This window comes from Capsicum annuum, chromosome 2 (assembly GCF_002878395.1).
Source record: "Capsicum annuum cultivar UCD-10X-F1 chromosome 2, UCD10Xv1.1, whole genome shotgun sequence".
Taxonomy (NCBI): domain Eukaryota; kingdom Viridiplantae; phylum Streptophyta; class Magnoliopsida; order Solanales; family Solanaceae; genus Capsicum; species Capsicum annuum.
This window is the reverse complement of record NC_061112.1, coordinates 125,952,184-125,964,815: the sequence shown is the minus strand read 5'-3', so window position 1 is coordinate 125,964,815 and position 12,632 is coordinate 125,952,184. Positions and strand designations below refer to the sequence as shown.

At 35.8% G+C, this 12,632-nt stretch overlaps 1 protein-coding gene and 1 long non-coding RNA gene across 2 annotated transcripts; both read right to left on the bottom strand.

Annotated features, from left to right (window-relative positions):
- Nucleotides 1-332: 332 nt before the first annotated feature.
- On the bottom strand, nt 333-689 carry LOC107858133. Its single transcript, XM_016702850.2, has one exon. It carries the CDS (start codon nt 687-689, stop codon nt 333-335), a length of 357 nt encoding a protein of 118 aa, XP_016558336.2.
- Nucleotides 690-6,734: 6,045 nt separating this feature from the next.
- Nucleotides 6,735-8,229, bottom strand: LOC107861192. The gene is made up of 2 exons (XR_001671762.2): nt 7,987-8,229; nt 6,735-7,026 (listed from the first exon to the last, which is right to left on the bottom strand). It is a non-coding gene; the product is annotated as an uncharacterized LOC107861192 (long non-coding RNA).
- Between the last annotated feature and the right edge of the window lie 4,403 nt (nt 8,230-12,632).

Here is a 12,632-nt window from a genome sequence, read left to right as displayed (position 1 = left end):
TTCAGGCATCTTAGAAGCTCTAAAAATAATGTTAAACAACCTTGTTAACTACTCTAGACCTACCCCGCTAGTGCTCTTCCAAAAATCTATTGGAATCTCGTCTGGCCCTGTCACCATACCCCGCCACATCCTGCAAATAACCTCCTTGACCTCCTCAACCTCGATACACCTATAATAAATCTAATCGCGACCCTCTTTAGATATCTCAAAGTCTTCCAACATAGAATCTTTATCCCCCCTATGGTTCAAAAGTTTATGAAAATAGGACTGCCACCTCTCCCTAATGAGGGCATCCTCAACCAATACTATACCATTCTCTCATTTGATGTACTTCACTTGGTCAAGGTCACGAGCCCTCCGCTCCATAGCCTTAGCCATCTTATACAACTTATTATCTCTATTTTCTCCTCTAAAGCTGCATACAAACTCTTAAAAGCTGCTGTCTTAGCCGTCGTAACTACTAACTTAGCCTCTCTTCTAGCTACCTTATACTCTTCATCATTATTCTGCCTATCCTCATCATCCTTTCTCCCAACCAACTTAGCATAATCCACCTTCTTAGACTCCACCTTTCTTCTAACCTCTTTATTCCACCACCATTCTTCTCGATGTTTGCCAGATCGACCTCTTGAGATACCTAATACCTCTCTAGCGGTCTCCTTAATGCAACTAATATTCATCTCCCACATATTATCCACACCCCTTCTACTCTCCCACGCCCCCTACTCTTCAACTTCTTTTCCATCTCCAAAGCACTAGCCAAAGTTAAGCTACCCCACTTAATCCTGGGCCGTGCCTCCCCACTTCTCTTATTTTTTCCCTTATTGATAATCAAGTCCATCACCAACAACCTATGTTGAGACAAGAGATTCTCATTAGGTATGACTTTATAGTCTTTACATAGCGCTCTATCCCCTTTTCTAAGAAGCAAAAAGTCTATCTAAGTCTTGGTCACTGAACTACAAAATGTAATAAGGCGATCCTCCTTCTTTGAAAAGCTCAAATTAGCTATCCACAACCCAAAATCCCTATAAAAATCCAATAGAGAAGTTCCTCCTTTATTCCGCTCACCAAAACTGAAACCGCCATACACATCATCGTACCCTCTCGACAAAAACCCAATATGCCAATTGAAATCCCTTCTCACAAAAAACTTCTCATTGCTCAGGATACTCCTCACCACCTCATCTAAAAGCTCCTAGAATTCCTTCTTCTCCTCTTCATCCAAACCTACTTGCAGGGCGTAGGCACTAATAATGTTCACCGTAGACCCTCCCATGACCAACTTAATAGACATTAGTCTATCACTAACTCTCTTTACCTCTACCACCTGCTTCGTAAGATCTTAATCTACTAAGATACCTACCTCATTTCTATGTATCATACTACCCGAGTACCATAACTTATATCCATCCACATCTCTCGCTTTAGTACCTGCCCATTTAGTTTCCTGGACACATGCTACACTAACCCTCCTCTTTCTAAGAATCTTTACCAGGTCTATAGACTTACCCTACAAAGTACCAATGTTCTATGACCCAACTCGAAACCTAGAAGCTCTCTTATCCTGCCTAGCCTTACTACCCCTAGCCCCTAATCCCAAATACGATCCTAGACTCGACCCAAACCCAACCCCCTAAAACCCTAACCCAGACTGAACACCTCCTGACCCTGGCCCCAACCCCGACCTATGATATGACCCTTGTATACCATCACCAATCACACTATGCAACAAAGGGGAAATAGGTGAAAGGAAAAAAGGAAAGAAAGATAACAAAGGGGGGATTAAGATAAGGTAAAAGGGCACACTAGTTACAATAAAGTCAATAAAGGATCTAGGGACACAAACAACAATCTATAATAGATAGAGAACAACAAAACCAATAACATAACACAAATTTTGATAAACAATAGTCAATAGTGGGAACTAATACTACCACAATTAATGGATATGCTAGTAAATAAAGTAACAGTAATCAGACAAGGTAGCACACTCCAAAACTACTAAGAATAATAAAAATATTCACATGTAAAATGCTATTACAACGTAACCAATCAACAAGAAATTTGACACCCACAACCAAATAATCAGCCAAGAATAGTACAGAACACTATCAGTATCAAGAAATCTATATACAACTAGAAAAGATAGATCAAGTGCACCTGATCAAAGCTGGGTTGTGTCCGTATACTTGGTTGAGTCACTGGATTCCGGTAATTTACGGTAGAAATTGGTTATCGGATTAGTATCACCAGAATAGTGTCGCCGAAATAGTGTTCCTATCACCTGAATATCGCCAGGTAGAGTCACTGGAGCATCTTCTGAGCATTTTCTGGTGCTGCCCACTTACCCTTCATCGAAGTCAAGCCAGTAGAAACCCTAGTGCCGTCGATGATAGCAGTGCCAAGATGGGAAATTGGGGAAGGAAGAGAGAAGAGGATAGAGAGAGAACTTAGGAGAGAGAGAATAGGGGGAGAGAAGGAGTAACCCTGACCTATTTCTAGTGCATCTCATTGTTGTCAGCGTTGAATTCAGCTGGTCAGTCCAAGAACGATCGCCGAAGAGAGCCCCAATGTGTTCTTCAAAAGCAGATGGCCAGATCTGAGAGAGATCATCCGATTTTTCTAGATCTCAAGTGAACATTGGTGCCGCTGTGAATGATGGCTTATTTAGAGCAGATATTTTTGGTAAGCACGACAACTAAAATGGACCTAAGGGAGTTACAAGTACCAAAATAGGTCAGATACTGGTACACATGATAAGGTCTCGCCAATCTGGTCTTTTCTTAAACAATAGTAATGTAAAAACTATATTGCATGATTTGATGTTTCAACTTTAAAGTAAGTTGCTGTTCTGTATTACTAATAACTACAATATCAAAATCATGGTTTATAAAGATCCATATTTTTCCATTATAGTTAGAAGTAGCTAAAGGCATGCGCAATCTTCTTCTGTACTTGTTGATGAATCTACTATCTTGAAAAGGTTCCATAAGAGCAATAAAAGAAAACTTGTGATACTTATGCAACATTTGAACCCTCTGAAAAGCTTGTTGTGACTTCACTGATCTTATATTCCAAATGAATGATTTCATCTTTTATATATTGATATACTTCTTTTTGGTAGGACTCTGACACTTTGAGCACTTTCTCTATCTCCTTGATTTTTACCTTTTCTAGCAGCTTTCATGACCCTTGGAGATAAATCAGCATATCTGGTAATATGTAGCAATGCATTTTCAGTGTCTTCTCCCTCTATGAGAGCCTCAACCTGTTGCTCAGGTATCTCTCTCTCTACTAGTTCTTTTTCATCCATATTATGAGATATGATGTCATGCAAAACTTTATTTGGGGACTCTTTCTGCAGTATCACCATCTAGGACTCATCTTTCTTCATAGTAGTAGGTAGCAAAACTATTTCCCTATTATTATTTTCTACCATTTGATCATCATTATTATTGCCAATATCAGAGTACTCTTGAATTGCTGAACTGCTCTCATCTTTTCTATCATTTTTATTGTGTTGAGTATAAGGTGCTAAGGATTTATCACATTCCTCAGTAACTGCAATTACCGCAATCCCTGGGTTCATGAGCACTTTTTTTATTTCGTCCACTTATTGATCTTCTAACCCTTTGTGTTGTTCAACCGTTGGTGCTTCAGTAGCTGTTGCAGATGATGTTTCTACCCTATTTTATTATCCAAGAGCTACTTCTGATGATGTTTCTACCCTTTGTGTTGTTCAAAAACTGCTGCAGATGATGTTTTAGGTTGTGAAATCTGTCTAAAGGACTTTGTGACCCATTCCTTTGTTGATATCATTTCCCCTTCACTCTCTATTTTTGAAGATGTATTAATAGTATTTAAATTATCATCCTTGCAATTATCACCTATTGTATATGATCTCTCTGCATTATCATCCTCCTCTTGAGCTAGGGCATCAAACTTATTCTTAATTGCTAAGATGGACTGATTATTAATAAGCCTTTTATCATTTACCGCATTTGATATAAGCCAAATGGCCATCTATGCTTTTGAAGATGTCATTGGATGCCAACGCATGAAGACTCAAGATTTGGTCACCTCAAGGACACAAGAACATGCATGGATGACCCATTTTGAGCATGACATAAGGCAAACCCGTGTGTAGAAGATTGCATGGGGGTTTACCTTTGATGCCAACCCGAGACTACAAGTGTTGTATAATGACCCCACGGTTTTGGAGCATTGAAGAAGAACCCTTTATTAAGGGTGTTTTAGGGATCACACTTTGTTAGGAAGACACTTCATGGCCACCCCTTTCATTAAGGATATTGTGGTCATTTTTGTTTGTAATAAGCTAGCCTTTATATAGTCTTCTATTAAGTCATTTGCTCTTTAGCTTTTGAAGGATAAATATGTGAAAGACTTCTTCTCTCATTGAGAGTGTAACACCCTTTGTAGGCTTGGATAATCCATTAGTGTAGGGCTCGAAAAAGCCAATATTGTTCTTTGCTTGGAAATAGTGGATCTTGAGGTGAGTTGATTCCCTTGGCGGTCACCGTAAGAACTTGATACTTGTTAACACTTTTTGTAAAGATTTTAGAGTTTTGATACACTCTTTAGTTGCTACCTAATGGGTTCTCTTTGTGTCAAGTTAGCTATCTTTTACTATTTTTAAGTTTATGTTTGCTTTTCGTATCGTGTTGTTGTCTTGTTGTTGCGGGTAAAGGCTTGTGATTGTGGATTGTTTGCGGACTTTTTTGGTGTTGTAGATACCGTTTGGTATTAGAGCATAGCTTGATATTGTTCCTACAAGATCAAATCTTGGGCTAGCTCACTTGAAAAATAAATAAAAAAAGAGGTGTTGAAAAACTCAAAAATAGTAATCTGTCCATGTTTTTTTGTGTTTAGGCCGATTTGAAGCCTAGTTTTCTTGTATTTTTTTTTGTGTTTTGTTGTTTCTAGTGTTAGGTTCTTGTTCCCTAACACTAAGTGAGTCTAGATCTTGAATTTGAGATTAATCTGAGTGGTTTTGAGTTGTTCACCATTGTTGAGTTTAAGGTTGAAGAAACTAGTAAGGTGAAGGTCGAATTGGAAGGGTTGTTGATATTGTGGCTTGAAAAATGTATGGTTGTGTTATGAAGTTTAATGTGAGCAAAAGGAATCCGAAATCTTTCAATTTGGAGTTCATTTGTTTTAGTTTCAATCTATTGAGTGTTCTTGTTGTTCTTCATGTTCATCATTTATTGTTGAACAAGAACATTCAATAGGTGTGGTTTGATCTTAAAGAGTGGAGAAAAGATTGTAGTCTTTTATTAGTCTTGAAACACATTCCAAAGAACATACAAAATAAGAAAGGGGACAATAGAACTTTCAAAAAGACTCATTACCAAAAGGGAGTAAGGGCACATACCAAGACAAACAAAAGAGGAAAGGAGACAAAGGCTTTCAAAAAGGTGTCTTGCCAAAAAGGTGCAAGGAAAGTCAAAGTCTTTTGAATTTTGAAAAAGGCTCTAAGTCTTGTGCTTTTCCTCCTTTATCTAATTTTTCACTCTCCCAAATTAAAAATTTGACCAATCCAAATTGTAAACTGCCATGTCACCAAAATTGCCATGTCACCAAACTGCCACATCATCTAAATGCCACGTCATCAATGTTCCAAAAAAACTTGAAGCTCAAATTTCAGATTTTAAAGTTTCTTTTCTTTGTTTCATTAGTTTCATTTCTTGATTCTAGTACTAATTAGCAACTAGTAGTTACCTACTAGATTGTGAATTAGTTTTTAAATCTGTTTTTGTCGTGTCTTTGTTATTTGTGTGCTTTTCTCATTTTTAATTCGTCGTAACTTTTTGTTTCAAGTTCGTAAGTAGAATTTTTTATTTTGTGTCTTGAGTTGATCAAAGAAGAATCTATTCCGGCTGCTAAGTAGAATTGACATCTTATTGACTACCGGAGTATAAGCAACTTTCAATATTCGCCGCTCCAATTGTGAGGATCACCAAAGTGAGTGTCTACGAGTGTTTGTGAGGAGCTTTTACTACTAATCTTGTTTATTTTCTTTTGTTTGTTGTCTTTTTTTTTTTGGTTAGGTACCATGGCTGCCCTAATTTTCAAGGCCACGTGTAATCGCATCCATTACGATCTTGAAGATATGCAACGGCACATTGAAATTATACGCCAATTGTTACTCAAACTCTTCCCTCAAAATACAATTGTCCAAACAACTTCTGATGAGAGCTTCCAGAAGGAAGTTGCTGGCCAAGCTTGTGATGGACTTTTACACCGAGGTAGAGTTGAACATACTCATGAACGTCAAGGTAAAATAACTAACTCTTACACTTTTGTACATGCGAATGATAATTGTGTGGCTAGAAGCCCATTGAGTGTAAGTTGTATCTTGCCTATATGTGAGTCTATTGTTTCTTTGCAACTTGATGATGATGTACTTGTTGTGAGTGTGGATACACTAGTTGATCCTATTTATGATCTAATCGACCCTTCTTGTAAAATCGATTTATGTCCACCTAGTGTTGAAACCATTGTATTGAATGAAAGTACATCATCTTGTAAAATTTATGTTGATCAACTTTTGTGAGAAAATTGCTGTCACAACCCGATTTCTCAAGTTGTGATGGCGCCTAACTTATCCCACCAGTAGGCAAGACAAATCATAGCCCGGAATGATTGGTAATGGGCTAATAGGCAGAGACAAAATCAAAGATTGCGTATGATAATAACAACCACAATAATAAGTGAAAACTAAGAATAAAGCATATGTATTATATCAAAACGAGAGGAGGAAAAAGGACCAACTATACAAATGAATTCCTCCCAAAACCTGATAAGGTCAGTACTAAAGCCACTACTAACAAGTACCCAGAGTACTAGACAAAAAATCTAGAATGTACACAAGTAGTCTCGAATGAAAAAGACTAACTAGAGTAGATAGAGGAGGATCAGCCTCAGACGACAGTAAGCTCACCCCGCTCTAAACCAGCATTGAAAGATATGAACTACGTCAACACCGACTGCTAGTACCTGGATCTGCATCAGGAAAAAGATCCAAAAGTATAGTATGAGTACCAAAAACTACGGGTAATCAGTAGGCATCATCGGCCGACTGGGCTTAATACAGAAAAGGTGTAACTACAACACAAGGACGTAATCTGAGTTATTAGTAAATAAAGATGGAAAGGTAAACAACTACCAAGCTATGCAACGACTGTAAAGGAATAAACTTGTGCGATACAGAAAAATAATAATGCGGTAATAATAATTAAATCAAACATAACCTAACTGAACCCCATAAGCCCGCTAGGCACATTGTAGAAAACCATTAACCCAACCGTACCCCCATAAGCCGGTGGGACACACAAGTGATGAAAGTAAACATAAATAATCAGATGCCGACTCAAACCGGAGCTTATAGTAACAATAATAGTCAAATGCCAGACTCAAATCGGAACTCATAGTAATAATAATAGTCAATTGCCGGACTCAAACCGAAACTCATAGTAACAATAATAGTCAATTGCCGGACTCGAACCGGAACTCATAGTAACAATAATAGTCAATTGCCGAACTCAAACCGGAACTCATAGTAACAATAATAGTCAATTGCCGGACTCGAACCGAAACTCATAGTAACAATAATAATCAATTGCCGGACTCAAACCGGAATTTATAGTAACCATAACCCACCGATAATGTTAAAATCCATTCCATATTATAACAATGTCAACGTCTAAATAATCATCCTCCAATTTTAAAAAGGGATAAATTAAAGAATTTGCAATTAAATTTTATGTCCCAAAGTGATAGGTGCTATATTATATCGAAAGGTAAAATACCAAAAATTACTACAACGGGGTCCCAATCCGAATAAATAAGACATTTTATACATATAAAATAACACGTATCTACAAGCACTTATCCAAAGCTAACATAATAGTTAACATTTTCGGTAAGTAAGCTAAATCTAAAAATAGAGTAAACCTAGCCTACCTGGACGCCAACGCAAAAAACCTTTCCGCGATGCCTCAAAATAGTGCTACTAGAACCCGAGCTTGAACAACGTTAAAGAAATTAATTTCCACAACACCTCTTAATTTATAAGTAACTTGTAAGAATAATTAAGAACTCCAACCAATTTAAAAGAAACAAGAGAAGGTGCAGACATGGAAAAACAGAAACTCAACGGTATGTATATGTATTAATAGTGGATGGTTCACTTTCCTTTTCCCTTAAAAATGACCAAAGTTACTATATATATATAAATAAAGTTGGCCAAAGTTGGACTTTTCCAAAAGTTATGGCTGCTGATAAGCAACAAGTTGCTGCCAACCTTCTTCACCCACGTGTATGGTTCTAATATTTTCCCTACATTGCGTACATAATCAAGTATTGCATAAATTCATGGTAAAATAATTATACTATTTTAAATATACCATAATTATTAGAAAATTATTTCTAACAAAACCTCTATTATATAATAATAATATTTTAACATTTCTAAAATTAGTATCTCCGCCTAAAATATTAATAAATCATAAAAGTCCATTATAAAGTGATATAAATATATCGTCACTTAAATTTTTTTATCAATATCTAAAATATTCTATAAGGGTACTAAATTATATTCCTATCAAATGCCAAATTAAATTAAATAAACCACGAAACGTTTAGATAGTACTAAAATTATATAAAAATATAGTAAAAATGACCGTACAGGTCATTACAATTTCCCACCACTCGAGGATGTGTGTGATGTGATTATTGAATCTCAAGTGTGTGATGATGTTGAAAATGTTGATCAAAGAAATCGGAGTGAACCCGTGAGCTTGCCCTTTGATTCTAATATTTGCTTGGCTCATAGGGATAATTATGTGCTTGAAACATCTTTAAAACTTGATAATGAACTTACTTGTTCCAAATCTGCCCGTGAATAGATCATGCTCTCTTTAGGTATAATGTCTTGTGTGAAGATGTTATAATCACTCCCAATGAACCTAGTGGTGAGAATGATGGTATAGCTTGTCTTGAAGGCTATAGCCTATATGCTAATCCACTATGGTGTGACAACATTCCTCCTAAAGATGGAAATTTCTTTTTGCAAGATGAAAGTACTCTTAAGGGTAAGGAATGTATATCCTTCTTGACAACCCAAGGGAAAAGGTGACATTGATTCCTTGGGGTGATTTTTCTAAATGTGCATCCTTTCTTGACACACTTTTGCTTAAATTACATGAATCCCAACTTGTAGATGCCAAGTTGTCTATTTGTTTGAAGAAAAAAGAGTGTATGTGCTTAAATGCTTTGTCTTCACCCGTGCATGTCTTTACACTTGATTCTTTCCTATACTACCTCTTTTCCTATGATGACATCCATGCTAGTTTCGGGTTTGCATTAAGTAGAGGTATAGGTCTTGTTGGTTGGTCCACTTTTTTGAATGACAAAGTTATGTGAGATTGGAGGACTTTTATACTAATAGTGGCACCATGTTTGATGAGGCCACTTGAAGAAGTAATGAAACAATTGTGCTTTATGGTTCCTAAGACAAGGGTAGCCTTACTTTTTGGACTTAGTGATACCATTACGACCTTTGTAGTTTCTTTATTTCTTGATACTTGTCATAGCCATTTCCTTTGTAACATTCTCACTAAACTTTTCATGTCTAATACAAAAGATTTATGGTTATATCTCAAGTATGTGCCACCTTGGCATGATGATATTATTTGTTGTACTAACCCTAACCCTTATGACATGAGGAAATTGTTCTTGTTCATCCTTTCTTTAGTTTTACAAGGTATGGATTCGAGGTCGAATCCTTTTCAAGAAGGGGAGGATGATACGGTCCAAATGGCCATTTATTTTTTGGAAGACGTCATTGGATGCCAACACATAAATACTCAAGATTCGGTCACCTCAAGGACAAAAGAACATGTATGGAGGACCCGTTTTGAGCATAACATAAGGCAAACCCATGTGTGGAAGATTGCGTGGGGGCTTACCTTTGATGCCAACCCAAGACTACAAGTGTTGTAGAATAACCCCACAGTTGTGGAGCATTGAAGAAGAACCCTTCATTAAGGATGTTTTGGGGATCACACTTTGTTAGAAAGACACTTCATGGCCACCCCTTTCATTAAGGATATTGTGGTCATTTTTGTTATGTAATAAGCTAGCCTCTATATAGTCTTCTATTAAGTCGTTTGCTCTTTAGATTTTGAAGGATAAATATGTGAAAGACTTCTTCTCTCATTGAGAGTGTAACACCCTTAGTGTAGGGCTTGGATAATCCATTAGTGTAGGGATTGGAAAAGCCAATATTGTTCTTTGCTTGGAAACGGTGGATCTTGAGGTGAGTTGATTCCCTTGGCGGTCACCGTAAGAACTTGGTACTTGTTAACACTTTTTGTAGAGATTTTAGAGTTTTGATACACTCTTTAGTTGCTACCTAATGGGTTCTCTTTGTGTCAAGTTAGCTATCTTTTACTGTTTTTAAGTTTATGTTTTCTTTTCGTATCGTGTTGTTGTCTTGTTGTTGCGGGTAAAGGCTTCTGATTGTGGATTGTTTACGGACTATTTTGGTGTTGTAGATACCGTTTGGTATCAGCATTCCATTAACCAGGGTCTCCAACCACTCTACCACTTAAGAGAATTCTAGCTTTTCCTTTTTGAAATTTATGCACTTGTGAGATATAAGGAGGACTAGGTTCTTGGGACCTTTTTTCACCACTATGAACTTTACTTTTTTCCTTATGCTTTGATACCTTACTCACTCGACACTCTTCTATGTTGTACCCTTGCATCTTGCATTCCCAACAATATTTGGGGACATAATCGTATTTGATAGAAACCATGCTAACTCTTACTTCCCCGGTAGATTCATTCTCAATGTTCATCTGTATTACCTTAGGAAAATCTTTTATAAGATCAACTAGCACCTTCACACGAGCACAACTAGGTCTAGACTTATTAATTGTAGCCTGATCTAGTTGTAAAGGTTTGCCAAAGCTGCAGCTAAAGAGAATAAACATTCTTTCACAAAGAAGGTGGGCAAAAGATTAGGAAACGAAATACATGCCATGGCCATCGATGCTTCCTCATTAACCTTGAATCTAGGATCATATATCAATGTGCGCATTAGGTAAGAATACCCATCTTTGCAATTGATGTAATATGCTCCCTTAGAAACCAGATTAATAAAATCTTCCTGCTTTGTTAGGCGAATAAAAATATGTTTACTCCGAAACAATCCAATCTGACATCCTCCCTTAATATCACATTATTGAGGAATAATCCTCCTTAATTCATCTAAATAACTCCACTCATACGTAAATTTACCAATGACTGCAAATTGAAGATCTTGAATTTGGTTAATTTTATTGATTTCTTCCTCCGCCCATTTGATCTGAGGGATATCTCCAACCATAGTAATGTCTTTACGGAGGCTTTCATAAGCGTGTTGATCCGTTTGGTTAAGGGAATCTACAAAAGACTTCTCTTTTTGCAAACTAGGGTTCAATCTATTAGAGTCAATATTACAACAGGGATTAGATGGCAATGACGGAAAATCAGAAGTAGAAAGATGTAGACCAGCCACCGGAGATGGCTGGCCGTCGGCAGGCATTATTCAGAAAACCGATCTTTCTTGACCAAAACCAATACGGAGTAATACTATACCATAAAAAAACACATGTTTAAGCTTTACTATACCATAAAGAGCACATGTTTAAGCTTTACTATACCATGAAGCACACATGTTTAAGCTTTTCTTGAATACTTGCATGAAGTTTATTGATTTTTACATTACAAAAACAATTTAATATTTTGGTATAGTAAAATGAAAAGTGAGTTACAATAAAGAACACATGTTTAAGCTTTAACCCAAAAGAAAATTCGCAAAATAATCTACAATTTAATGTTTATTATACTCTTACAAATTCATATCATTTTAACAAGTTTTGAATTTCATTTGTTGCATTTAATTGGCAATTATTCAATCAAGAAGATTATAATTATTTTTTACAAGTTATTTTTTGGTAATAAAATGTTAAAATACTCTCAAATTGTATATGAAAAGATTTTCCTCTTTAATACATTACTTGAAAATAATTTGAAAGAAAATTTTAAAAAATATATAGTCATTTCATATACGTAGCATGAGAAGTATCATTATGTAGGAGTATACAACTTTGTCTATAATCAAACTTAGTTTGATTTTTTTTTGGATTCACTAAAAATTCAATATTACATAAATTCAAAATACATAAATGTATAATTGAGAATTCTTTCAATTAAAAAAAATGAAAACGAGATAAAAATATGAAAGATAAATAATTTCTATTACAAAGAAACTAAAATTTTAAAACAATTGAAAATACTAAAGAAGTATAGCTATATATTTAAATTATATAAGAAATTATGTTACAAATAATATTTTTAGGACAATTTGCTCAATTTTTAAATTAAGTGATGTATAACCTTTTTAAAAATAAAACAAAAAGTTTAAGACCTATATAATAATATTATAAATTGGGTTAACAAAATTAGTATACTGTAAATTATCATGTAAAGAGTAAAATTTGATAAGTATTATTACAAAGTTTCATCAAAATCTTCTCAGTCAGGCATCATCAATGTTAGGC